At 46.8% G+C, this 26,513-nt stretch overlaps 1 protein-coding gene across 2 annotated transcripts in view; it reads left to right on the top strand.

Annotated features, from left to right (window-relative positions):
* The window catches only part of PLPP3 (phospholipid phosphatase 3), an 85,527-nt gene extending 66,928 nt beyond the window's left edge, over positions 1–18,599 (top strand). For both annotated transcript variants that reach the window (XM_042997362.1, XM_007089883.2), the window contains 2 exons: positions 3,603–3,779; positions 16,649–18,599. In XM_042997362.1, coding sequence (XP_042853296.1) covers positions 3,603–3,779; positions 16,649–16,774 — 303 coding nt within the window. In that variant the 3' untranslated portion in view covers positions 16,775–18,599. The remainder of the gene's footprint in view (positions 1–3,602; positions 3,780–16,648) is intronic.
* The last annotated feature ends 7,914 nt before the right edge of the window (positions 18,600–26,513 follow it).

Genomic DNA, 26,513 nt, shown 5'->3' with positions numbered 1-26,513 from the left:
CCCAGAGGTCTTCACACAAAAGGGGAAGTAAAGACAGATCGGTCAGGACCTCAGGGCTGCTGACCACGAGGAGAGATCAAGGTGATTCAGCCTTTCTGGTTTTGTCCAACTCTGCTTATGTCTTTGCTAATTACTCATTCAGGGTGCCTGGGACTTTGCTGAAGCCCCTGCAGAAATTCTGATTCCGGGCAAGTCTCCTAGCTGTTTGGTCTAGGACAGGGGCCATGGGAGTGTTGTGGTCAGATGTGCGACTTCCTCCCGTGGAATGGCAGTGAACACAGCCTCTTGCCCCACGGACTGTTCCCAGGCTCAGGTTTCCGAGAGCAGGAGAACTGGGCTATGAACCAGCAGAAACTAATCCATTTAGCGGCAGGGTTGCTGGGGCATGGAGGGACTTACCAGGTCCTTCGGTCAGCCTCCAAGCCTGTTGTAACAGCTTCTCAAATCAGAATTAGCCACAAGGTGGAAGGTTATTGTGCAACCTTTTGCTTTGGTAATCTACTTGTTTTGGCGAAATCCCTCATCGTCAGCGAGTAAATGGCATTCACCAACGTAAAGGGTTGACACAGGTGTCTGAAGAGTGCCTTGAGTTCCCGTGTCACGCCAGGCACGGTCCTGTGTGTCCCATTCGATCCCGGCAACCCTGAGAGGGAGATAGTGTTGTACCTGTTCCACAGATGAGAAGTTGGGGGCCCACCCACTTAGGAGGTGACAGAGCCAGGAATGGAGTTGGGGCCGCTTCACCCCAAAATTCCCGGTGCCGCCGCCACTGTGCTTTCCCCCTGAAGCCCCAGCTGCAGACCCCAGGATCAGCCCTGAGGCCTTGAGCCATTCGTGGGTAAATGTGTTGGTTACCGATGGGAGCAGAGGAGCAAGCTTCAGCGTGCTGCCGGCCAGTCCACATCTGACTGCTTCCCAAAGGGATTCTTTTCCTGTGGCCCCTACTCCTTTTTCATTCATAAGCACTCCCTTCCTGAAGCTCTCCTGATGACTGGTCTCTTCCTCTCTCTTCAAGTTCCTCTGGTGTATTTATTTTTTTCTTTTCGTGAGCTCCAGTATCTGAGTCAGTAGAAGGGGAGATGTGGGTCGTGTCCGGTTGGGAAACCCACCCTTCCTCTGCCCCACCCTCATTTCCAAGGCCCATGACCTAAACTCTGCACAGGGAGGGAGAAGCCCTGGAGGATTCTAAAGAAGCATTTTCTGAGGATCTGCGGACTTTTCAGTTGAGGGAAAGGAGAAAATCTCAGGGCCGGGTTAAGAAATGTGGTTAGAGGGGTGCCTGGGTGGCTCAGTCGGTTAAGCGTCCGACTTCAGCTCAGGTCACGATCTCGCGGTCCGTGAGTTCGAGCCCCGCGTTGGGCTCTGGGCTGACGGCTCAGAGCCTGGAGCCTGCTTCCGATTCTGTGTCTCCCTCTCTGCCCCTCCCCCGTTCATGCTCTGTCTCTCTCTGTCTCAAAAATAAATAAACGTTAAAAAAAAAAAAGAAATGTGGTTAGAGAATAAAATCTGTGTCTTGAGCAGAACTTGGTGCCAGGCACCTCCTCTACCATAGCAGCCGTCTGTACTACAGCCTGAGAGATAGTGGCTGTTACACTTATTTTATTTGTGAGAAAACTCAAGGCTCAGTGAGATTTTCCTTTTTTTTTTTTTTTATGTTTTATTTATTTGGAGAGAGAGAGCATGAGTGTGAGCAGGGGAGGGGCAGAGGGAGAGGGAGAGAATCCCTAGCAGGCTCCACACTGTCAGCACAGAGCCCAGCGCAGGGCTCGAACCCACCACCTGTGAGATCATGACCTGAGCCAAAATCAAGAGTCCCGACGCTTAACGGACTAAGGCACCCAGGCGCCCCATCACCTCTTCTTGTAGATTTTCAACTGTTTATTTTTTATATACGAGAAACTGTTGATCTTTATCACTTGTTCAACCGTCCCCATCAGTGCCTTCTTTATTATTTCTCATTCGTTATTCTTAGATTGCCCAATAACGCATTCATAGCATTTCATAATGATTATAGAGTTGCCTGCTGTTTTCTTGGCCTGGGTTTTAAAATTGTCTTTCCGGTTAGTTGTGGATTCAGTGCTGGCCAAGTTTCCCGCCCTGTCAGGGCTGGCTCTGGAATCTTCCACCCTTCTTTCTCTTCAGGACCAGCCAGTGGCTGGTCCTTCCTGACCACCAGGAGGAAGGTGTCCCTTTGTCTCCGGCAGGGCAGAGTCCCATCCCTGCCGTCCCAGGTCCATCTTTGGGCCATCGGCTCCTCCCCTGTGCTCTCTTCCCCTTTCTCCTGGTCTCCCCCTGTGCTTGCCTTTGATTTGTCTTCGGAAGTTCCCCTTGTCCACTTGCCTTTTCCCCTTCATTTCCCAAGTTCCCACAGGAACCTGGGAAGTAGGTTGTGCCCAGAGGTTAGAACGGAAACTGCAGCCAGATAACTCCAAGGGACAATGCTCAGTTGACGTCATTTCTTTGCCTCGGCCAGAGGTGGTTTTTTTCTTTCTTCCATTTTTCTTCAGGTTACTCTTCTACTCCACCCAGCCCAGTATCTGTCAACCTCTGTGTGAAAGCTCCCTGGCATTGTCTGGTTGGTTTATGTGTTTCCTTTATATTCAAGCTCAAAAATCCATAGTTAGACTTAGACACTTGGCCTTTGGTAGGGTTGCTTTGTTTTGAAGCAGAAGCATCCCCTTGTGACTATCTCGATAACCTGTCCTATCGATCCTGCGTTTTATTTCCAACACGATCCTAAGAGGTGAGTCATGTAGGGACTGTACAGCCATATCTCCAGGAATACACACAAATGCGTGAAATGAGTTGTCACAGGTTGCAGAAAAGAAAGCTTTCCTACCCTGGTTAGTATTCTTTAGTGAGTTTCAATCAAACTTCAAATCTTCAAAAGAAAATGATGAAAAGAAAGTAGTGAACTTAGGAAGTGTCCAGTGTGTGCCAGGCTGTGGATTCTTTTTTGTTTTTTTCTTTTTAAGTTTATTTATTTATTTTGAGAGAGAAAGAGCATGTGTGCACATAAGTGGGGCAGGGACGGAAAGAGGGGGGGAGAGAGAAAATCCCAAGCGGTCTCTGCACCGCCAGCATCGAGCCCGACGCAGGGCTGGAACCCACAAACCGTGAGATCATGACCTGAACTGAAGTCAGACACTTAACCAATTGAGCCAGCCAGGCGCCCCCAGGCTGTGTATTCTAAGGCATTCCTTGCTGTCTCCATTTTAATTCTTGCTTTCTTGCTTCTTTCTTTCTTTCTTTTTCTTTCTTTCTTTCTTTCTTTCTTTCTTTCTTTCTTTCTTTCTTTCTTTCTCTCTTTCTCTCCCTTTCTTTCTTTCTTTCTTTCTTTCTTTCTTTCTTTCTTTCTCTTTCTTTTCTTTTCTTTTCTTTTCTTTTCTTTTCTTTTCTTTTCTTTTCTTTTCTTTCTTTCTTCCATATGGGAGCTGAGGCTCAAGGCTTAAATAACTGGCTTGAGGTTATATCCAAGCTGAATGCTTTTTGCAAAACATGCCACCTGAGGTCCAGATGGGTCCATTTAATGGAAGTGTAGTGTGTGTCCTCGTGGTGTTCTAATGCACTGAGCTTCTGTTCATTTTCTCTCCTCTGTCCAGCTCTACCTTCAGGCCCGCTTCACTTGGCGAGGGGCCCGCCTGCTCCGGCCCCTCCTGCAGTTCACCCTGATCATGATGGCCTTTTACACAGGACTGTCGCGTGTGTCCGACCACAAGCACCATCCCAGCGATGTGCTTGCAGGATTTGCTCAAGGAGCCCTGGTGGCCTGCTGCATAGTGAGTAGCATCGTATTCTTACTACACACGCAGAGCCCCACACCGCCTGCTTGTTAAATGTTTCCAGCTCAGTGACCAAAGCTAGGGAGCTCTCAATCCTTTTTTCTGCTTGGTGTATAAAGAGTCACCCCGCCCCAGGACCCCTTCAGTAAAAGGAAAGTCATTTCTGTTTCCTTCCAGCCTGTGAGTTTTCATTCAGCAGAGTCTGTGAGTCCTCAGGTTTGGGCTCATAGAACGTTGCAGCCGGAGATCTTTGATATTGGGCACCTTGCTCACTTTATTGATGAGAACATTTAGGGTTTGAAAGGGGAAGAAACTTGCCCCAGGTCACATGTCAGGTGACCAGCAGAGTCTGGGTCCCTGACTCAGTGCTCACGTGCTGCTTTGGTGGACACTTAAAATTGAGTTGAATTCAGAATCTTGGGAAACTTCCACCCCAGTGTGACCTTTAGGGTGACTTGGTCAGACCCTAAACGTGGTGTCGGCTAGACAAGAGGGGGCTTGGTCAAGGCTGAGCCTTACCTTGGCTAGCTAAAGGGCCTTGTACATCAAGAGAAGGCCTTGTACCTAGAGAATGGCCTCGGGATGGGCCAGGTTCTCATTTGCCCCAGGCGACTGGGTTACCCTTTTCCCATATTTCATCCCTGACTCTGTGAATGTGCATAAGGCATCCCAGCTCTCTGAGCTTCTGTCCCCTCAAGAATCTCTGCTTTTCTTGCCTGCTAAAAGTTTTGAGGGGTTTATTCAGCACACATGGTGGAGCTCCTGCTCTGATACCGTGCCTTCCTGGGCCCCACTCTGGGGAGCTCACACCAGGCCAGCGAGAATCTCAGAGCACAGTCATGGCTGGATGTTTAGGCACCACACATGCGGGTTGTGTTGTTCGTATTATCCTTGCCCACTCGCAGTAAGACTCATGAACAATAGAGATCTGGACGAGCCCTTGGCCTTTCTTCATTTCTAAACCTGCCTGCTGCCCCGAGTCTCCCTTTGATCACCTCTCCCACTCACTCCTGTGATGGCGTTTGTCACCCTGTGCTGCCATTGCAGATGTGTGTATCCCTTTAGACTGTAAATTTCCCCGGGGACAGGGACCATAGATGACACACTGTTGTTCTCCCCGTCTCCCCAGTGCCTCTCAGGGAGTCTGGCTCAGAGTAGATAAATCTTTAATCCACAGAAAGCTTGAGTCAATGGGTGGCTCTCCTCTTCCTTGAGAACACTACAAGAGACATTGTGTTGGAGGCAGAGGGATGAATAAGGCACGGGCCTTGCTTCCAAGGAAATCCCAGTCTACTCGCTCCCACCGCCTGGCCAGCACAGGGGTTAGAACACAGCACAGGGCTGTCATGGAGATACAGACAGGGTGCTTCGGCTGCAGGCGAGGGCCGGGTGCAGGGGGAAGGAAGTGGGCAGGGAGTAGTGGCGATCGAGTGGGCACCACGTAGAAAGTCGTGTCTGAGCTGCTTGTCAGTTTTGGCAGGAGAATCCTGGCCTAAGGACTTGCCTCTTTTGACGGCTTTGTTCATCACTTTCTTTCTTCCTTTTTTTTTTTTTTTTTTCAGTTAAGGTCAGAAGGGAGAGAAATTGGGGGAGCAAACCGTTAAATGAGAGCATCGGTCACCAGCCAGCTCAGTCTCTGATGCTTTAATGTGAAGTGACAGCAGGGGACGGGTGTTTGCTCGAGAGGGTAACCCTTTGCCGACTGTGGCCTTCTGAGCCGTGCTCTTGGCAGGCGCCCGGCCCACCGGCCTGCTGCTGTGTTTTCTTCCGCGTGCTGCTGTCCTAGTTAGGGCCTCCTGCACCCCCAGTTTAAAAAGGTGCAGAGATGCTTTGTAGCCTGCCTCTTTCATATCCCATAGCACTCTCCATGCACAATGAGACAGTATCTGGGAGGACCGGGGTTTATTTTCAACAAGGGAAATGAGAGGTGTCTGACTTTTGTCCTGTTTGACTCTGGCTGACTGTAGCTGAGGAGAGGAAGTTGGTACGAGCATTTACTAAGCCCCTACTCTGTGCTGGCACCATTCCAGATCCTTTACCCATGGTCGATGGCTGCTCTCAGGTGCTCCCTGACTTGAAAGCTTTGCCCTCTGCACTTGGCAAGGAAGGATGGTCACTGGGGCTGAAGGCCAACCAGAGTTAACCCGAGGCAGAACAGCACAGACCACACAGATTTATTTTCTGGCAGTTCTCGAGTTTGGAATTACAAAATAGGTCTCACTGGGCTAAGATCAAGGTGTTGGCGGGCTGCGTTCCTTCTGGAAGCTGCCTGCGTTCTTTAGCCCATGGCCCCTTCCTCCCTCTCCAGGTCTTTCTTTCCTTCTCTCTGGCCTCTGCTTCTGTCACTACATCTCCCCCTGTGATTCTGACTCTCTTGCCTCCCTCTTAGGAGGGCTCGGGAGATTCCATGGAGTCCGCCCGGTGATCCAGGGAAATCTCCCCATCTCCAGGTCTTCAACTTCATCCCATCTGCAAAGTCCGTTTGGCCATGGAGGGTAACATATTAGCAGGTTGTAGGGATTAGGACACAGGCATCTTTGGGGCACCGTTGTTTAGTCTACCACACGTTTCCCGCCATCTTCCTCGAAGACAGAATTGTCTAACTTTCTCCTCCTGTTCCCGTGGCCCTTTTCATGGTTTTCCTGCTGTGGCCTTCAGCCTGGCTTTGTTGAAGTTGCCTGCTCAAATGTCTGCCTCCCGGACCAGGCTGCCAGTGCCTTAGCAGGATCCTGTGGCTTCACCTTCCAGCTCTTTGTCATCCTCAGGCCTTATACAGTGGCTGGCACAAGGGGTGCTTGATTAGCCTTGGTTAAAGAGGGCATGTGACGAGTGAACTTGTAACCTCAGGCGAGACACTTCCCCTCTGAGCCTAGTTTTCTCATCCTGTGAATGGACCTTGGAGGCGTGATAGCTCCGGGACATTCTCCCACAGAGATTGAGAGGCACGGCCGACTTTGTAGTGAGTAAACTACCTGCCTTCACAGATGGAACCGTCTTCCTGCAGTGCCCACGAAGATGGCCTCTTTGGGGGGACTGGGACTTGTTTTTAAGTCCCAGTGGGTGCCTTGCATCACCCTAGAACGTTGGCTGAGTCACTGCAGAGCCTTGGGCAACAGGCCGTGACAGCTTAGCACTTTTACTCAGGTCTTCTGAGAGTAAGTCCTGCACAGCAAGCACATGTGTCTAGACAGAAACCACGTGTCACGCAAGAGCAGATCCGATTTCCTACCCCACTGCTCGCTAGTTGAACCTTTCCAGAGAGGGAAGCTGATGGCACTCACCACAAACAGAAAATCTATGTGGCATCACGGACTGAACACGAAGACACGGGCACACGGGGTCAGATAGGCCTGCGCACTGATGTATGTCTTTACACGTGTGGCTGGAGGTAGAGAGACCCAGAGGCGCATGGACAGACCCAGCAGTACCCAGACACGTAGACATCCATCCTTTTTCCGATCAGAACCACAGAAACACACAGTCAGGCAAGCCAATGCAAACACAGCCACATACTGACCTTCGCAGTGCCCCTCCTGCCTACACACACACACACAGTCAGCCCTACCAAGATATGAGCCCTACAGCTGGACTCACCCCCTAGAGTAACCCAGGGACTCCGACGAAGCGACAAACATCAGTTCATTTCCTGTCTGGTGACAACTTGCCTATCTGGTCACCTCTTCCCTGACCCTCTAGCAGATGGCAAACGATGGGGCCCTGGGAGGGGTCAGGGCAGGGCCAGGCCGCCATTGCTGTGGGTGCAGCAGAGGAAGCAGCTGTTTTTGAATGTCATAAACACACAGCAGAGTCTTTCCTGGTTTTCCTCTTCCCCGGGGGTGTAGCTCAGCTAGCAGTCGCTCTTTTGTGTGCTGCTGTCTTCCTCCAGGATGTAGGGAAGGGAGAGGGCGTTCTTTGTCTCTGCCCCAGTGCGGTGACCTTGGGAGAAGAGACCAGCAAGAACACAAGTGTTAAGAACTTGGTGATGATACCCCCTTGAGAGGAAATGGATGCAGAGAGGGTGTGGCACACCCAAGGACACACAGTGGCAGAGTTGGGACCAGATCCTGGCTCACAGTTCTCTCTCACAGGACTAAAACCATGAACTCCAAACATGCTTGGTCTATGCCATGAATTTGTGAGATCTCTTCCTTCTCTAATGGAAGATTCCCATCTATTCCTATTGGATTGATCACACTGTTGTCTGGGCACAGGAATATGGATGAAATGACCTTGCAAGTCTTTTCTGGCCATTCAGAAGTCTAGCCCTTTGCCCAGTAGGCCCTGGGGCTGACCTTGCCTCCTCAGGGCCCCCACTCTGAGGAGGGTAGGGGTGTCAGGACTGTGATGTGGGAAAGAGAAGGGAGCAAGGTCTGGAGACAAACTGTGGCCCCAACAGATGATGACTGGATCCTCCACCATCTTCAGTGTCCTTCGAAAATCTCGTTTCTCATTCCACTGCTGAGATGAATGAGTGATGAGTCAGAGACTCCAAAGGGAATCCCACTAGCCACCTGCTAATTAGGCATATGGGCATGTCACTTCTTCTCAGCCACCTTTCCCCATAGTGGGGTGTGGGGATGATAATAACATCCCACTCTCTTTGGATTGTGGAATCAATGAATAAAAGATGCTTGTGCTTGCCACATGCAACACATCAATTGAATGTGTATCATGGAGGAAGTACTATACTTTGTTTTAAAGATTTGGAGCTAAAAAGAGTTGGCCCTTGAAGAGTTTTAATGCAGGAGCTTCCCCAGACTTGACCACGATCCGTAATAATAAATTCATTTTCCAGGGCGCCTGCGTGGCTTGCTTGGTTAGGCTTCTGACCCTGGATTTCGGCTCAGGTCATGATCTCATGGTTCTTGAGATAGAGCCCTCATTGGACTCTGTGCAAGAAGCACTGAGTCTGCTTGGAATATTCTTTCTCATTCTCTCTCTCTCTCAATAAATAAATAAACTGTAAAAGAAGTATGTTTTCCATTATAACCCAATAGAAGCACTCACACATAACTGGAAAATTTCCCAAAATAAGACTTACCCTTACTGTGTGTGATACAGTCTAATATTTTTCATTCAACCTTTAAAAATGTTGGTAGTGTATCCAAAAAAAAACAAATGCTGGTAGTGACCACCCAGTAAATGGATTTTGTAACTTTCTCAGGACTTGTGACATGAGGTTTGAAAAACACTGATGTAGTGGGGACAATGGGGGGCACAAGAGAGGGGATAGTTCATTCTGAGGGTGTTGGAAGGCTAGAAAGAATTCCTAGAGGAGATGGAACCTTGATGAGTGGACATTTTTTTATGAGCTATGAAAGAGAAGGAAAGGCATTTCATGAAGAAAGAATGTTGCGGAGACATGGGGATGGGTGAGAACAATGGGAACACAGTGTGTCTTCTGATCCTTGAAGGCTTCAAAATGTAGGACTTCTGGAAGCAGGGCCCCTGCTTTTCCCAGCCTCTGTCATCCTTGAGCATCATGTTCCGGAAGCCCAGATCTTGCTAGATGTAGCTCCCCACTAGCTGAGCTGTTGGTGCTGTGCCGCCACCCCCCCCCCCCCCCCCCACCCCCCGCCTTCCCAGAAACCCTCCTTTGCCATAGCCTAGAAGCGCCTTCTTGGAAAGGTCCTAGGCAGGCACAGATCCCTGTTCTCCTCCAGAATTGCCCCCAACTCTCCTCCGCTGTTCCAAACACACCTTGTTTTTGTGAGACTAACTTCATCCATGACCCTCAGTAGCAGTGATGGTCATGAATGATGATAACTGAGGTAGGATTTGAGTAGCCCTACATCAGTAGGAGGTGTTTTCACGAGAATTCTCCCACTGAAGCCTGACAGCTATGGGAAGGTGAATTTTTAAATAATGCTTGCACACACATACAGAGACCATCTATCATCTGAAGTTATAAACCTCTTCATTTGGTATAAATTCAAGTCCCAACAAGAGTGTGACTTAGTCTGAGGTCACACACAGCAGGAGCAATTTTGGTACCAGATCCTGCTGCCTGATGCAAGTCTTTTCTGTGACTGTTTCCACACCATCAAGTTCCTCTCAGATATACCAGGAAACCATTCAGATGAGATGCTGGCAAGTCCCCAGTGCCAAAAGCCACTGGAAGTCCTTTTCTGAGGTCAAAAAGTGATGATTGCAACTGGGTAGCTCTCATTTAGTCAAAAGACAGGGCTGCCAAAGATGGCTTTTCTTTAGACAGCCCTTATTATACTTGGGGCACGAGGGTGAGCCGGGTCCCAAGGCTTTCTCTTGCAAAGAAAATGATTCCTTAATCCAGGAGATTGTTTATTATGGTAGAGCAGGATGCCAAAAGGAAATCCTGAGGCCAAGGCATGGGGATGGGATGTCTACAAAAAGGAACAGCACAGGGGTGCCTGGCTGGCTCAGTGGGTGGAGTGTGAGACTCTTGATCTCGGGGTTGTAGGTTCGAGCCCTGTGCTGGGCGTGGAGATTACTTGAAAAGAAAATGTTAAAAAGAAAAAGACCAGCTCATGGACTGTATCCTCCCGTGGGGGTGGAGTAGAATTTGTTGAGGGCCACAGCTGGGGTGTGAGTCGTTCATGCATTTGAGTAGCTCACAGTCTAAAGTGGAAACGTGGCATAGCATTACTCCTTAAAGCCTGTGCCCAGTGCTAAGACGGAAGGTCATTACAAGTTGAGTGTGGGTAGGGGTGCCTGGGTGGCTGAGTTGGTTGAGTGTCCAACTCTTGGTTTGGGCTCAGGTCGTGATCTCAACGTTCATGAGATCGAGCCCCGCGTCAGGCTCTCCACTGACAGCATGAAGCCTCCTTGGGAGTCCCCCTCTCAGCCCCTCCCCTGCTCACACTGTCTCTCTCAAGATAAATAGATAAATAAACTTAAAAAACGTTGAGTGTGGATAGCAAAGAGAAAATACAGGCAGCTCCGGGCAGGTATCCCGAAACCCAGTGTACAGATACAGGAGCTGCTTTCAAAGCAATTACAAGATGTGTAAGACCTTCAGCCATTAAAATGGCAGATCTAGCATTTGAGCCCATTCATAGGGTGCCCATTGGTGGTTCTCCTAACTTTAGTCTGCATAACAGACTAAAATAGGGTTTGTTAAAACCCTACACTTCCCGTAGGCCAGGGTGGGCCTAGGAATCTGCTTTTTCAAGAGGCAGCCAGCTGATTCTGAAACAGATGATCTGAGGATTACATTTGGAGAAATACCAGAATAGACAACCCTCCGTGTTCTTCTGGTTGTTAAGGTTCTAACATTCTTCTCCTTTAATATTTAGCTGCTCTGGGCTGGCATCTAAGCTCAACAGGGGCTTATAAAAATCCTTGATGTATGAGGAGGTGATTCCTATTTTCAGGGAGCTAACTTCCACATTCTCAGGAATTGAAACACTCAAGGACTCCAGAAACATTTAAAGAACACGTTTGTTGTCACAACCGAGGGTAGATTAACGAAGTGACCCTCAGAAGTTGCCGACGTGGCCATTCGCAGGCAAGTGGGAGTGGAAACCTTGCTACCGACCGGCCTTCTTGTTTCTGGCCGGCTTGGTCCTTGCTGAGCTCCAGCCAGGCCGTACCCCAGAAGGGCCTCTCTGCTCCGGGGGGCTGGCATCTCTGGGGCCAGTGAGTGCTGACAGCAAGACATCAGAGGCATCTTCCTTCTTGATTGTGCTGACTCATTCCCCAAAATAGCCTCGGAAATTATAGGACTTGGAGATCAGATTCTATCTGTCCTGTGGAAAACTCCTACCTGCGTATGATCTTCCTGTCTGGCTCGACTTTTACCTTTTGGCTTATTTATATTCTTCATCATCCATCTTCCCTGCAACCCCCCCTCCTTTTCCTTTCTTCTAGTTCCTTCTCTTGTTTCTTGTCTTCCCACACAAGGGGCGGGGAAGGAGAAGTGACCGCACAAGGGGCGGGGAAGGAGAAGTGACGTTGTGTAGGTAGGCACTGGACGCATGAGCCAGTGGCCATGGCTCCCATTTATTAACATTTATTTATTTATTTATTTATTTATTTATTTATGGTTTATTAACCACGCTGTCAACACTTGTGCCTTCTGTTACGTCACATCCTTAGAGTGACCCTCCGAGGTGGGTACTGTGTCCCTCATTTGGGTATTTTACCGAAAATGGCAGAGGCTGGATTTGAAGACAAGTCTGTCTTGCCCTTGTGGGCAAAGCTCGTTGCCAGTGCTGCATGTGCTGGACGGGGAGGGGGAGGTGATGACACAGTGGTGCGCTGGGGATGGTGGCTCCCTGTACGCTTCTTACCTCCTCTTTGTAACGAATGGGATTCCTCAGCCTGGACTTGCCTCGTTTGTGTGGAGTCTTGCTCTTGGTCGAAGGACTCCACTCTCCTGAGGGCTTGGGTACGTCAGGGCATCTTGCACACTCGGGTCCCAGAATGGCCTGGCCATTCTAACTCAGAAGAAGGCCACACCTGCTTCCCCAAGGTGCTGTCAGAGGGACCCCAAATGTTAGAAGGCAGATGAAAGCGGAGCTAGAATTTTTTTCCCCTGGCGTGGTTACCCCCGCCGCAAGAGTTTGGGGGGGAACAAGAGCAAAGATTTCTAGAGTGAGACGCGCAACTAGGAAGGAAAGCATCGCCTTTTTCCTGCACGCGTATCCACCTCCACACGTCCACACCAACCCCCGTCAATTCTTATCAACTGCAGTCTGCTCTCCACATTCCAGAAGCTCATCTCTTCTGCATCTTCACGGCTTGGTTGTAGCGCGGGACCCGTCTTCTGGACTCTGCAGGTCCTGACTTGGTGCCCTTGCCTTCAGGTTCTCCATTCCTTTTCTGACTCCTTCTGCATCTTTAGGTAACAGTCTTCTCAACAGGCTGCTTCTCTGCTACAGCCTTGACAGTGGCTCCTGAAGCCAAGAGGATGAGGTCCGAGTTCCTTAACGTGTCCTAGGAGCCTTCTCAGGATCTGGCTGTCTCCTCTGCAGCCTTATTGACCACGTGGCCGTAGCCATGCTGAGTTTCCTGCAGCTCCTGAACGTGCTGTTCTCTCTCACTCCCGTGCCTTTGCACGCACTGCTCCTCTGCCTAGAACAACATTCCTGGCGTTCGCCACCTGGCTAACTCCTATTGAGCTAAGCTCAAATATACCTCCTTTGGGGGAAGCCTTCTTTATAAAGCCCCCCACCCTCCCCTTCAGTGTGGGTTCCATGATTCTTCAACCCCCCTGGCTTCCCTCTATCATGATCTTTAAAACACTGTATCGTAACTATCTGTTTGCTTGGATCTCTCCCCCCCCCATTGCCCTGTGAGCTTGGGAGGGCAAAGGGCTCTTAGGTATATTTATCTTTATAATCTCAGGGCTTGGCACAGAGCAGATGTTCAATACGCGTTACTGGTTGCATTTTTCAAAAAAAGCACTTTATAAAATTCAAAGAATCGGAGAGATGGAATTGAAAGCAAATGCTCAGGGCAGTTTAAACAAGAGCTTTTCTTGGTGCTTAGGGTATAGATTTCCGGCTCGCTGACACTGTGTTTATTATCTAATGTTGCTCTCTTCTCACAGCAGAGATCTGTGGAAGTAGGGCTGTGGGCTGGGAGTGGTTCCCTGGACATAAGATAGCTACCTAATTTGTATAGACCCTTCCCCATCTGGGCCTCTGGGTTTTCTTTTTGGGCGGAGAGCACCTTCTGCAGGAAATGGAACTGCTCGGGGCAAGGTTTTCACTTCTGCTAGTCCTTTTTGTGCTCTGCTGTTCAAGCGTTGGGAAGACTGAGCCCTGTTTGAGTCTTGACAGGATCGAGTTTCATGATCCCAAAAAAGTGTTTGTGTAAGCTCAAGCCACGCTGAAAGCGAAATGCAGCTTTTAAAGGGGGGTTCTGCTGGACCTGACTCAACTTTTCATCTTGCCGCCTGGCCACGTACATGGCAGTGTGCGAGCGTGTGGTTCCCCAGAAGGCTGGGGGATTTGCATGTGCCGATAAGACCCAAGGCCAGCGTGCTTGCTTCCAGTAGAGAGGAGTTTAGAAATTCAACTGGGTGTTGTATGGAAACCAGTTTGACAATAAATTTCATATTAAAAAAAAAAAAGAAATTCAACAAGAATTTATTTTAGGTTTATTTATTTATTTTGAGAGAGAGAGAGAAAGAGAGTGAGCAGGGGAGGAGCAGAGAGAGAGAGAGAGAGAGAGAAGCAGGATCCCAAGCAGGCTCTGTGCCACTAGCACAGAGCCCAACATAGGGTCTCAAGCTCACGAGCCACGAGACCATGACCTGAGCCGAAGTCGGACGCTTAACCGACTGAGCCACCCAGGCGGCCTCTACGTTCTTGCCTTTAACGTCCATATTATCCCTGTCTCGCAGCTGGGAAACGGAAACCCTAATATGTGGTAGATAATGAGCTCAGAAAATTAAACTGGGAAATAAGCCAGTAGATTAAGGTGGTGTCAGATTCTCGGAGGGAAGATGTTTATTGGGGGCTGGGGGTTCATCCCCTTGCTATGTTTGCCTTCAGCAGGTGGGCTGAAGCTGGGAGAAGGATCTCTAAGAGATGGGAGCAGTGAGAGCCCTCATTTGGTGCCACTGGCAGCTGGGCAGGAAGAAGTGCAGTTGAGAGTCCGCCTCGGAGGGCTAGATTGAAGCCTTCCTCCAAAACCAAGTAAAGGAGGAAGCAGAGGGTAGTTTCCAGGTGGAGATGGGGATATTGGCTCTGCACCTGTCAGAGAAGAGTTGAAAAGTGTAATTATTTCCACATTTAACTTCAGTCACGGTCGTTAGTGCTTCCTTATACGGGAAGCACTTGCAAGCTCCTTCTGTGACCACATGTAAAGGATTCCCAGCCAGGGGGCCTCGAACCTCCTGGCAGGGTTGGGTACACATCTTTCACTTTCCTGGTTCTCGGGTTTGGCCCGGACTAGGAGCCAGGAGTTCTCACTGTTCACACCTCCTTGGAAAAGAAAGGGACAGAAGGTTTAATTTTTTTTTCTTTGCAAAATGGTACATTCTATAGCGCTGGGGCTGTAAATGTTATTAAAATGTTAACATTTCTTGGCAACATTTCACTTTCTGATAGTAGCACAGAAACATCCCAGCCATCTTTTCTTATTTATTACTTTTTTACAAATAAATAATAATTAAACCTTTGAGTAGGCGATGTATAGAATGGGTACAAAATTCAAAAGATGTCAGGGTTGGGGCACCTGTGTGGCTCAGTCGGTTAAGCGTCCGACTTCAGCTCAGGTCATGATCTCACGGTTTGTTGAGTTCGAGCCCCGAGTTGGGCTCTGTGCTGACAGCTCAGAGCCTGGAGCCCGCTTCAGATTCTGTGTCTCCCTCTGTCTGCCCCTCCGCTGCTTGCACTCTGTCTCTCACATTGTCTCCAAAGTAAATAAACATTAAAAAAAAAAATTCTTTTTTTTTTTTTTTTTTAAAAAAGCTGTCAGGGTTTTGTAGCGGCTGATAAGTCTCTATTTCCTGTTCCTCTCCTGGTCCCTTGATCTCCTGAGTAACCAGCACCACCAGTTTCTGGCTGTGCTTTCTGTGGCACTTGGTTGATGCTCTGTCTGACTATAGAAAGGACATCATGGAAGTTGGTTCGATAGGTGATCCAAGGGGTGATCCATGGACCCTTGATGCATGATCCACGGATCAGGGTATTGAGCCCCACATCTGGCTCCACACTGAGCATGCTTGCTTGGGATTGTCTCTCTCTCTCCCTCTGCCCCTCTCCCCAGCTCATACTCTCTCTCTCAAAAAAATTTGAAAAGTAACTTTTTAGCCTCTACTGTGTCGAGAACAAAGTCACAGTGCCATCATTGTTAGTGAGCGCATGACCTGTGGCAGGGCAAGGACTTTCCAATCCAGAAAGTTGGCTAGGCATAGGGAATTTGGAGGTGCTCTAGTCTCCATTTCAAAAATCTGCCCTGTGTTTCCTATTAAATGACATGACTGATAGCCGCCTCTTATGGTTACGCAATACAAACTCCTATTGCTGAATGGCTCAAGTGGATGTCTGTGTATTTATTTTGCCATGTAATACAAAGCATAAATTTTTCTTACTCCACTAACTCATCAGGCTCTTGAATCTGTCCTCGTAAGCTAATTGGGACAGGAGCTATGCCTCAGCCATCCCCGTACCTTTGCAAGTTGGGTGTCTGTAAATGTTCCTCAGTGATTGTTAAGACCCGGTGGCGTCTTGTGCTCACAAATGGGAAGGACTTTGGGAAGGAGCGATAGGAGATTGCATTGACCTCTCCTCCGGGTTAGCTGCTGACTCCCTCAGCCACAAAACCCTGGCTTCTGCACCCCCATCAAATTGTTGAGATCCGGACTTTCAGGAAAACGTGGTCACAACGGCTTCCTTCTCCACTCCTGCTGATAGGAATTCATGTTGGCTGATCTCTTGTGGTTACACCCTAGATTTCTTTGTGAGGAAAGGGAAAGTATCGTAGATTAATGAGCATGACTAATTATGACTTGCTTCCTTATGTAGGAATGTATTTTTCACTGCTGTTCATTTTCCTTGAGAAATAGGGAAGTAGCATTTTTGGTAGGAAGCACTGGACTGAGAGTCCAGAGAACAGAATTCTACTCCCCCCATGGCTGTGCATCCTGGGACATGTCACTGTCCTTCTCTGGGCTTCAGTTTCCCTACCTGTATAACACAAGTTGGTGTGTGTGTGTGTGTGTGTGTGTGTGTGTGTGTGTGTATATATATATATATATATATATATATATATATATATATATATAAAATCTCCGTAGGATCCTTCCCTAGTCAAAGATCTATGGTTTGGGGGTCCCTTTTTCCCAAAGTCTGTGCTTCTATGACCTTCCCTTTGCCTGTCCCCAGGCCCCAGGTATCAGTTATTAATTTCGATGTCTGATTTTGTGCTTCTAGGTTTTCTTTGTGTCCGACCTCTTCAAGACTAAGACGACACTCTCCCTGCCTCCCCCTGCTCTCCGGAAGGAAATCCTTTCGCCTGTGGACATTATTGACAGGAACAATCACCACAACATGGTGTAGGTGCTGCCCACCTCCTGAGCTGTTTTATAAAATGACTGCTGACAGCAAGCTCTTGCTGCTCTCCAATCTCATCAGACAGTAGAATGTAGGGAAAAACTTTTTGCCCAACTGATTTTAAAAAGGAAAAAAAAAAAAGTCTTATTTTGTGGCCTTCCAAAATAGGTAGCATTCACCTATGTGGAAACAACAGCAAACTAACACCAAGTGCCGAAATCCTGGATGTGCAATTGGTCTAAGTGTTCATGTTCTAGTGAACACGGGCTTGTTCTGGAACAGACACTAAAATGATTTGAGTAGGGTCTGCCAGTCACGCTTGTGACCCGAGGAACCCCAGGCCTGTGAGAAAAGATCAAATTCACATTGTAGCACACAATGCTAGAAGTAGCACTGAATCAAGAAAACAGCCATTGGGCGGGCTCCTGTCTCATGTCTCTCTGTCCACACCACTCTGATCTGTGCTGTGACTTTGGTTCAGGAAGGTTGGTTTTGTTTTGTTCAATATAAGGGCAGAGCAGGTGTGCTAAGTCAGGCCACGCGATCCCGAATCTGGATTCCCAGTCCTGAGGCCTTTCTCCCTCCCTCCCCCGGCCCCCAGGCCAGCAGCCACAGCCCCTCACTTTAGCGATTAGGAGACTCTTTGTGGATGAGTGAGTTTCACAAATAGCACAATTTCAAAAGCGATAGAGGGTGCTGGCCCTCCTTTGTCTTCTCTGGCCGCATCATTGTGTGATGCGGGACGTCAGCAGCGGGATGCCCCTGTTGTGTTCACCAGTCACTCGGCACCTTCACACTCTTGGTAACAGTTAGCTTCGGTCACTGCTTTCTCCCCGGAAGTCCTTGCTGTGTGCCCCCCGGGGTCTCCCGGGAGGGTCCCGACCCCAGCAAAGGCGTGCTCTGCCGTCGGCTGGCGGGAAGCAGCCTTACGTACAAGAGACGTGGGAGCGAATGGGCAAGAATGAAAAACTCACCAACCTTTTGGCTACTCAGAGTCAGAATGAGCCAGAGCAGCAGATGGTCTCGTGCCTGAGAGGCGGCCCTTCCAGATCTCGGAGCGGACGAGCGTCTCTGCGGGGGCTGCTCTTGCTAAGCTGTGTAAAGCACTATTGTCTTGGGGTTGATCTCTAGGGCAGTTCTTGGTAGGTTCTGCTGGGCAGAACACATGGGTTAAATCTCCGTAGAGTTTTTCCTCATCCTCTCTCCGTAAGTGTCCTTCCAAGCAAGGTCCCACGCGGGGCAGTAGACAGGGATCCTTTCTACTGAACCTTCGAGGAAAGGAGGAAGGAAGAAATGCTTTCAGATCGCGGGTGCAAACCTTTCAAAGGGCTAAATGTAACCACATGGATCAAGCACATGTACATCCTTACTCCAGAAGCCGTCCTTTTCATTTCCACTTCTAGCAAGCTATGATTTTTATATATAAATGTTATATAAATAATGTATAAAACATTAAAAGTTAACTATGTAAGATATTATTTCTGAAACAATTTTAGCTACATCCACTATGATTTATAAACTGTCTCGACCTGTGTTATTTACATTAGCTGCTTAAAAAAAGCATGGAGTTAATTTTTTTTTTTAATATCAACTAAAATATCGTAGTTCTGTGGTAGACATTGTTTTACAACGAAGGAAATAACTAGAGAAAACTGTATAAAAACATTAAAGTGTCAGTATTTTTGTAAGGTTCCATTTTGTAAAGAGACTATTCAAAGACTTTTGTAGAATACAAAGTGAAAACTTGTATCTGCGAAACTACACTTGTATTAAATGTGCTTTTTAAATAAAAGCTCATAACCCAACTAAGGAAGGGGCTGGAATCCTGAAATGTGTGAGGGGTGTTTGTCTCGGGTGTGTGGCAGGAGGGAGGGGGCTCGCAGGCCATCTGAGCTCTTTCAGTGGGCTGGCTTCACCTCGGGGCACCACTTCCTGATCCTTCCAGGGGGAAATACGGCGGCGGCCGTAGCTGCCTCAGCTCCTCTTTCGTCTCTGAAAGCCTGTTTGCCCAGCCAGACTCTGGCTCTGCTCTGCCTCAGGCTCTAAAGAGCGTCTGTATTCTAAAGGGGTTTGTCAAGGAGGGAGGAGCTAGTGGGTCCCCCAAAGGCAGATAAGAAGCAGGGCTCCTGATAAGGTGTGCTTGGGGAGCTCCCAAGGGAGCTCTTTACGTATCGAAAGAAGGAGGGTGGAGGGCGCTCCCCAGAGAATGGCACTTGGCCCTTGCTTTCTCTCCCGGTGTCTCCCCAGCCTGGAAGAAGAGGGGGAGCTGGACATGCCACACCCGTTGAGCACCTGTGTGCCAGGCACGTCTGCCTGTTTATCACTGCTGATCCTTCTGGCAGTTCTTACTTTGAGACCTGAGGAATGCGAAGGAGCCCAAAGATGGAACGACCTGTCTGAGATCCTGGAAGAGTAAATTGCCGGCCAAGACTTGTGTCCGTTGCCTATTGCTGCTGTAACAAGTTACCAGGAACACAGTAGCTTAAAACGGCACAGATTTACTATCTGATAGTTTTGGAGGCTCTGGGGAAGAAGCTGTTTCCTGGTCTTTTCCAGCTTCTAGAGGCCATCTGCATCCCTTGGTTTGTGGCCCTCTTTCTCCATCTGCAAAGCCAGCAGTACTGGACCAGGTCCTTTCCATTCTGCGGTCTCTGGGTCTCTACTTCTGCCACGTCTTCCACATTTAGGGCCCTGCTGATTAGATGGACCCACCTCTCTTATCCAGGATGCTCTACCTGTGTTAAGGTCAGCCGATTAGCAACCTTCATTCCATCTGCTACCTTAATTCCCTTTTGCCATGTCACAGAGCATATGCATAGAACCCAGGGATTAGTACACGGACGTCTTGCAGCGTGGTCAGACTGCCCACCACAGTTCACCCTCTAGGCCTCAAAGATTCCCATCCAGCCCATATGCAAAATAGATTCACCAGATCCGAACCTCCCCCAAAGTCTCAACCCATTACAGCATCAACTCAAATCCGAAGTCTTACCTAAATCTTGACTCCAGAGTCTCAAATCTCATCATCTAAACTAAATCATCGAAGTCAGGTAAGGATGGGGTTCTGGGTTTAGTCCATCCTGAGGCATAATTGCTCTCCAACTGTGAATGCATAACACAAGTCAGCTGCTCCCCAAAATTCAGCGATGGGACAGGCGTAGAATAACAGTTACAGGGGCGCCTGGGTGGCTCAGTCGGTTGGGCGACCGACTTCGGCTCAGGTCATGATCTCATGGTCCGTGAGTTCGAGCCCCGCATTGGGCTCTGTGCTGACAGCTCAGAGCCTGGAGCCTGTTTCAGATTCTGTGTCTCCCTCTCTCTCTGACCCTCCCCCATTCATGCTCTGTCCCTCTCTGTCTCAAAAATAAATAAATGTAAAAAAAAAATAATAACAGTTACAGACATTCCTGTTCAAAAGAGAAAATGGGAGGAAAAAAGCCGTGGATTCCAAGCACTTTGAAAATCCAAGGAGGCAAAACTTCATTTGGTTTCAGGGCATAGGGGAATAAAGCCCCCCCCCCCCCCCCAAAATCAGTCTGCTCTTCACTTCTAGATAAGCCTGCTCAGGCCCTGACACTAGCTCAGCACTTTCTCAGCATTTTCCTGCAGGCAGAAATGTACCTTTGGGCCCCAGTATGCAGCTAGGGAGACCCTCAAGGTCAGAGTCCAGATTTTCCCTTCCAATCCAGAGGAACAAAGGTCCAGATAGACAAAATAACTTGCTGGGGGGGAGAAGGCAAATTAGAGGAGGGACCAGGAGACCAAACCCCTGTACTGCTAATCCTCTAGTCTTTCCATCACACCTTTCCAGTAGCACTTGACAGACTCAACTGGTCTCAAGCAGAAAAAATCCCATTTCCTGGAGACTTAAGGGAAGATGGAGCCATGCCATAGTATGGGGCACCTCTGGGATTCAGATCCAACCCATTTCAATTATTCGTTGACTAGTATTAATTCCCTACAGTGTACTGAGCACCAGTAAACACGTAAGGTAGGATAGTGGATAAAAGGGACAGGATCTCAGTTTTAAGGAGTTTATAGGCTAGAGGAGAATGTAAAATATCAAATAATCACACAAATATGTAATCACGAATTAAGCTGTTATGAAGAAAGTAGAGGAAGCCATGAGGTGTAGGCAAAGGGAGATGTCCTATCTGAGGCTGGTTTCCCTAAGAGCTACCTTGGGCCAAAGCCTGTTTGTATCCCTCCCCGACCCCAACAGAACGAATGAAGAGTCTGCCAAATGCAGGTCTCCAGTCTTGCAGGACAAGAGACAAATGAGTAGGTAAATAATTATGGCAGTAGGATGGGGGAGGAGGGCCCTGTATAAAGTGTCCTGGGAACTTAAATGGAATGAATCAGAAAGACTGACACCCTCCATGTGGACCCTCTTCTCACCTCATATAAGCGTCCTTTCTAGAACATCCAATCCCGAAAAAGATGCTAGCTTCTGCAAGAATCCTTCCAATGATGATAATCATGCCTTTAACAGCCCTTTGCAGTTTCAAAGACCCTTGAGTGCACACAGTCCCATTTGGATTCTCCACGTCTCTTTCTAAATGACGTGGAAGGAATGGCCCCAGCCGGATATCAGAGAAAGTGTTAGTGACAGGGAGGCTTTGGTAGTTTTCTTTTGACACCCAAACAGGTTGTAGATAATAATGAATAAGAAAAAGAGACTAAAGGTCCCTAGTTTGATCCTGGGTTTGGGCAAAGAGTAGACTTATTGGAGCGCCTGGGTTGCTCAGTTGGTTATGCGTCCTACTTCAGCTCAGGCCACGATCTCATCATACGTGAGTTTGAGCCCTGTGTCAGGCTCTGTGCTGACAGCTCACAGCCTGGAACCTGCTTCAGATTCTGTGTCTCCCTCTCTCTCTGCCCCTCCTCAGCTTGCATATTCTCTCTCTCTCTCTCTCTCTCTCTCTCTCTCTCTCTCAAAAATAAACATTCAAAACCAAACCAAACTGGAACTCATGCATGGCAAATAGGAGGTAAATTGGTACAACCATTTTGGAAAACGTTGGCAGTATCTACTAAAGCCAGTTATACACATACCCTATCCCCCAGAAATTCTCCTCCTAAATAATATACACCAAATATATACACTATATATATATATATATATATATATATATATATATATATCTCCACATACTTATCAAAAGACAGGTACAAGAATGCTCATGGATGCACTACCTAAGACTGGAGACAACTCAAATTCTCATCAATTGAGTGGATAATTAAATAGCCACATGAGGAATACTATTAAACAATGAAAATTAACAAACCCCCACTATGCACAATATGAGTGAATTTCACAGAAGACTATAGAGTGAGTGAAACCAAGCCCAGCAGAATACATACTGTGTGAGTTGATTTGTATGAAGTTCAGAACTGGCAAAGCCCACAGCAAAAGAAATGATCGACAAAATGAAAAGACAACCATGGAATGGGAAAAAAAATACTTGCTAATCACATATCTGATAAGAGGTTAATACTCAAAATATATAAATACTCATGCAATTCAATAGTAAAAGACCAAATAACCCAATTTAAAAATGGCCAAAAGAGGGGCACCTGGGTGGCTCAGTTAAGTGTCTGACTCTTGATTTCAGCTCAGGTCATATCTCACAGTTCGTGCGATAGAGCCCCGCGTTGGGCTCGGCCCTGAGGGTGAGGAGCCTTCTTGGGATTCTCCCTCTCTCTCTCTCTCTCTCTCTCTCTCTCTCTGCCCCTCCCCTGCTTTCTCTCTCTCTCTCTCTCTCCCTCAACATAAATAAATAATTTTAATTTTAAAAAATGGCCAAAGGACACAAATAGACACTTTTCCAAAGAAGATATATGAATGGCCAACAGGTACATGAAAAGATGCTCAGCATCACTCATCATCAGGGAAATGCAAACCAAAGCCACAGTGATATATCACCTCACCTGTTAGAACGGCATCAAAAAGACAAGAGGTAACAAATACTGATGAGGATGTGGAAGAGAGGGAACCCTTATGCTTGTTGGTGGGATTGCAAACTGGTGCAGCCACCGTGGAAAATAGTATGGAGGTTCCTCAAAAAATTCGAGATAGAAATACCATATGATCTGGCAATTCCACTTCTGGGACGATATCTGAAGGAAGCAAAAACACTTTGTCAAAGAGATATCTGCACCCTCATGTCACTGCAGCAATATTTACAATAGCCAAGACATGGAAACCACCTAAAAGTCTATCAGTGGATGAAGAAGTTGTGGAATATATATACAATAGAACACTATTCACCTATGCAAAGGAGGAAATTCGGCCATTTGCAACAACATGGATGCACCTTGAGGGCTTAAGGCTAAGTGAACTAAACCAGAGAAAAATAAATACAGCATGATCTTGCTTATATGTGAAATGTAAAAAATAAACCAAAAAACCCAAAGCCGTAGAAAGAGATCAGATTTGTGGTACCAGAGGCTGGAGGTGGGAGGGGAAGGAATCGGACGAAGGTGGCAAAAGGTACAAACTCCAGTTATAAGATAAACAAGTAGTAGGGACGTAATGTCCAACATGATGGCTATAGTTAGCACTGCTGTGTGGCATATTTGAAAGTTGTTAAAGAATAAATCCTTTTTTTAAAAAAAACGTTTATTTATTTTGAGGAGGTGGGCAGAGAGAGGGAGAGAGAGAGAATCCCTACCAGGCTCCACAACCAGTGAAGAGCCCGATGAGGGCCTCAATCCCTGACTGTGAGATCATGACCTGAGCTGAAATCAAGGGTCGGGTGCTTGATGAACTGAGCCACCCAGGCATCCGTGTTAAAGAATAAATCTTAAATCAGCACAAGGACAAAAAAAATTTTTCTTTTTTCTTTCTTTCTTTCTTTTTTTTTTTTTTGCTATCTTTACGAGATGATAAATCTTAACTAAGCTTACTGTGGTAACTATTTCACAATGTATGTAAGTCAAATCGTCATGCTATATACCTTAAACTGACACAGTGCTGTATGTGTATTATAACTCAAAACTGGGAAACAACAAAAAATAAAACCAAACTAACAAAAATAGTTCAAGGAGCTCAATAAGAACAGAAAATTCCAGGGTAATGATTATACGTCAGACAGAAAAAGACTCTTGAACCAAAATAAATATTTGTACTACTTGATTCCTAGCATTGAAATGGCCTGGTTGGAAACCAAGGAAATTATTTAACTATCATAAGGCGCCTGGCCTAAGAAGGTTGTTCTTAACCTATCCTCCGTCATGGAGTCTAAAGAAGAGGGTCACTGGCTTTCTGAGCCTCCTTGCAGCTGCTAATATTCTATGTATTTGAGAAAACAGGAAAGCACTTGAGGAGGTGTCTCATTAGCTTGGTTATGGCTGCTTCCTTCCTTTGGCATTGTCCTGTGAGGGTATGATGTTTGGGGTTATGGCAGCCACCTTGCCAGCCATAAGGAAAGGGCCAGAACCTCACAGAGCCGTTGACCTGATGCCCTGGATGGATCAGCTCTGGAACCATCTGGATGTAGACTCTCATAATATGTGGTCACTACATGCCTTTGTTATTTTAATAAATTCAACTCAATATTTAAAAAAAAAAAAGACAGAATAAACTCATCTTCGGTGACAGAAGTCAGATTTGTGATTACATTTGGGAGTATACTGGCTGGGAGAGGATTTGACCTGGGTGGTGGTCACTTTGTGAAAACTTATTAAGCAGTATGCTTATGATTTATTCATTAGTCTATTGCCATGACATACATCAGTTGAAACGGGAAAAAAGGAAAGTTTGTAAAAAAAAAAAAAAAAAAAAAAAAAAGACCAAAGGACAAAGGAAAACGCTGATAGTATATAGGCAATTTTACTTTCAAAATTACTTTCAAACTCATCCCTTCGTCTCACTCCCTGGCCATGAACTTAGGCCAGGCCTCATTACCTCTTTCTCAGTCTACTGCAATAGCCCTGCCTCCATCTACATTATCATAACAATCCCTCCACACAAGGGCCAGAAGGAGCTTTCCAAAGCACAAAACTAACCGTGTCATTCTCCGCTCAGGGAATAAAATCTTTGCATGGCATTTATCCTTATTTGAAAATTTCAATTTATTTTAAAAATGTAATACAATACAGAGAGTAACGTGAGAACCATATAACAACCCCTCAGGTATAACAAATTTGCATTTTGCCCCATTTGTTCCAGATCAAATATTGTTATAATTTAAAAATGAACCATTAAGGTACAATTTAAGCTCAGCCCCTCTCTTCCATACAGTCTGTCCCAGAGGTAACCATTATCCTGAGTTCTAGTCCTTTCAAATCAGATCTTCGTAGTTGAACAATACATGGATGCATTCATGAATAACGTGTAGAACTATTTTATGAGCTTTAAATATACATATATGTAAAAATTATCAAAATAGTGTGTATTTTTATAATCTGCTCTAACTAGTCAGCACTGTGTTTTTGCAATTTATACATGATGCAACACAGATCTAGAATGTTCATCTTAGCCACTCTGCAGCAGCACTGTATGAGTAAACCATTCCTCATGAATCCATTATAGTGTTGAAAGACATTCAAGTTGTTTGCAGTTTTGGACTATTATACACAGTGCAGCAATGGACACCCTTATGTTTCTCTCCTTGTCCGTGTGAGATTTAGTCACGAGATCCATAGAAATGGAATCACTGGATAGAATATATGTGTATCCCTTCTTTAACAGACATTGTCAAAATACTCTCAGAAGTAGTTGTATCACACTCAAACTATTATTAGCAGCACAGATTTCCAGTTGATTTCCATCTTCAACAATTGTTGGACTTTAAAATTTTAATGATCTAATAGGTATGGATAAGTAAAATCCCTTTGCATTTTAGTTTTCATTTTGGATACTAAATAGGTTGAGCTTGTGTGGTTTATAATGTTTTTATTCTGAGCTTATCTATGGCAGGGCTTATGTTTAATGTAGGAGTGCCATGTGCCCTGGTCTTCAAAAAGTAGTTCTGTGCTTGCTCCTGCCAGGAGGGAGTCCCAGGGATTTCACAGGCCTTGGGCAATGCAAATCTAATCATGCTATTCTCTTTTTAAACTTTATTTATTTTTTCTTTTTTAAATGTTTTTATTTTTGAGAGAGAGAGAGCAAGCAGGGGAGGGGCAGAGAGAGAGGGAGACACAGAATCGGAAGCAGGTTCCAGGCTCTGAGCTGTCAGCACAGAGCCTGACGTGGGGCTCGAACCTACGAACCATGAAGTCATGACCTGAGCTTCAGTCGGATGCTTAACCGACTGAGCCACCCAGGTGCCCCATCTTTTTAAACTTTTTAAAGAGGGATTTCAGGAAAGAGTCGAGACTCTTCAGATGTATAGGACTGCGTGATTTGATGGCCACCTCTCCAACATCAACTTTAGCCTCAAGGTCTTACCTTGCTCTTATACTTCTCTTTCATTTCAGATATAGGGAACTTCTACTCATCTGGTCCATGGATTAATGGGGGCATGGAATTGTTATACTTTATTCAGTGGAGGGAGGCAGTATATTGTATTCAGTATTTCTATGTGTTTTTCTGGGAGAGGTAGTTCTACATTAGTGAAGTCTGCCATGTTGCTAGATTTGGAATATAACTTTCACGATCTGGGACTTGCCTATCCCTCTACCCCTATATTTTCCCAATGTACTTACTTTTCCCCCTTGCCCCCTAAAATCCAGCCATGCTGAACTGCTTGCAATTCTTCTAAACTCATACTGCTTTGCTTTTGTATCTGTAGCCAGTCAT

This window comes from Panthera tigris, chromosome C1 (assembly GCF_018350195.1).
Source record: "Panthera tigris isolate Pti1 chromosome C1, P.tigris_Pti1_mat1.1, whole genome shotgun sequence".
In the NCBI taxonomy this organism is placed as follows: Eukaryota; Metazoa; Chordata; class Mammalia; order Carnivora; family Felidae; genus Panthera; species Panthera tigris.
Note: the sequence above shows the minus strand (reverse complement) of the source record. Positions and strands in the feature narration are given on the sequence as shown.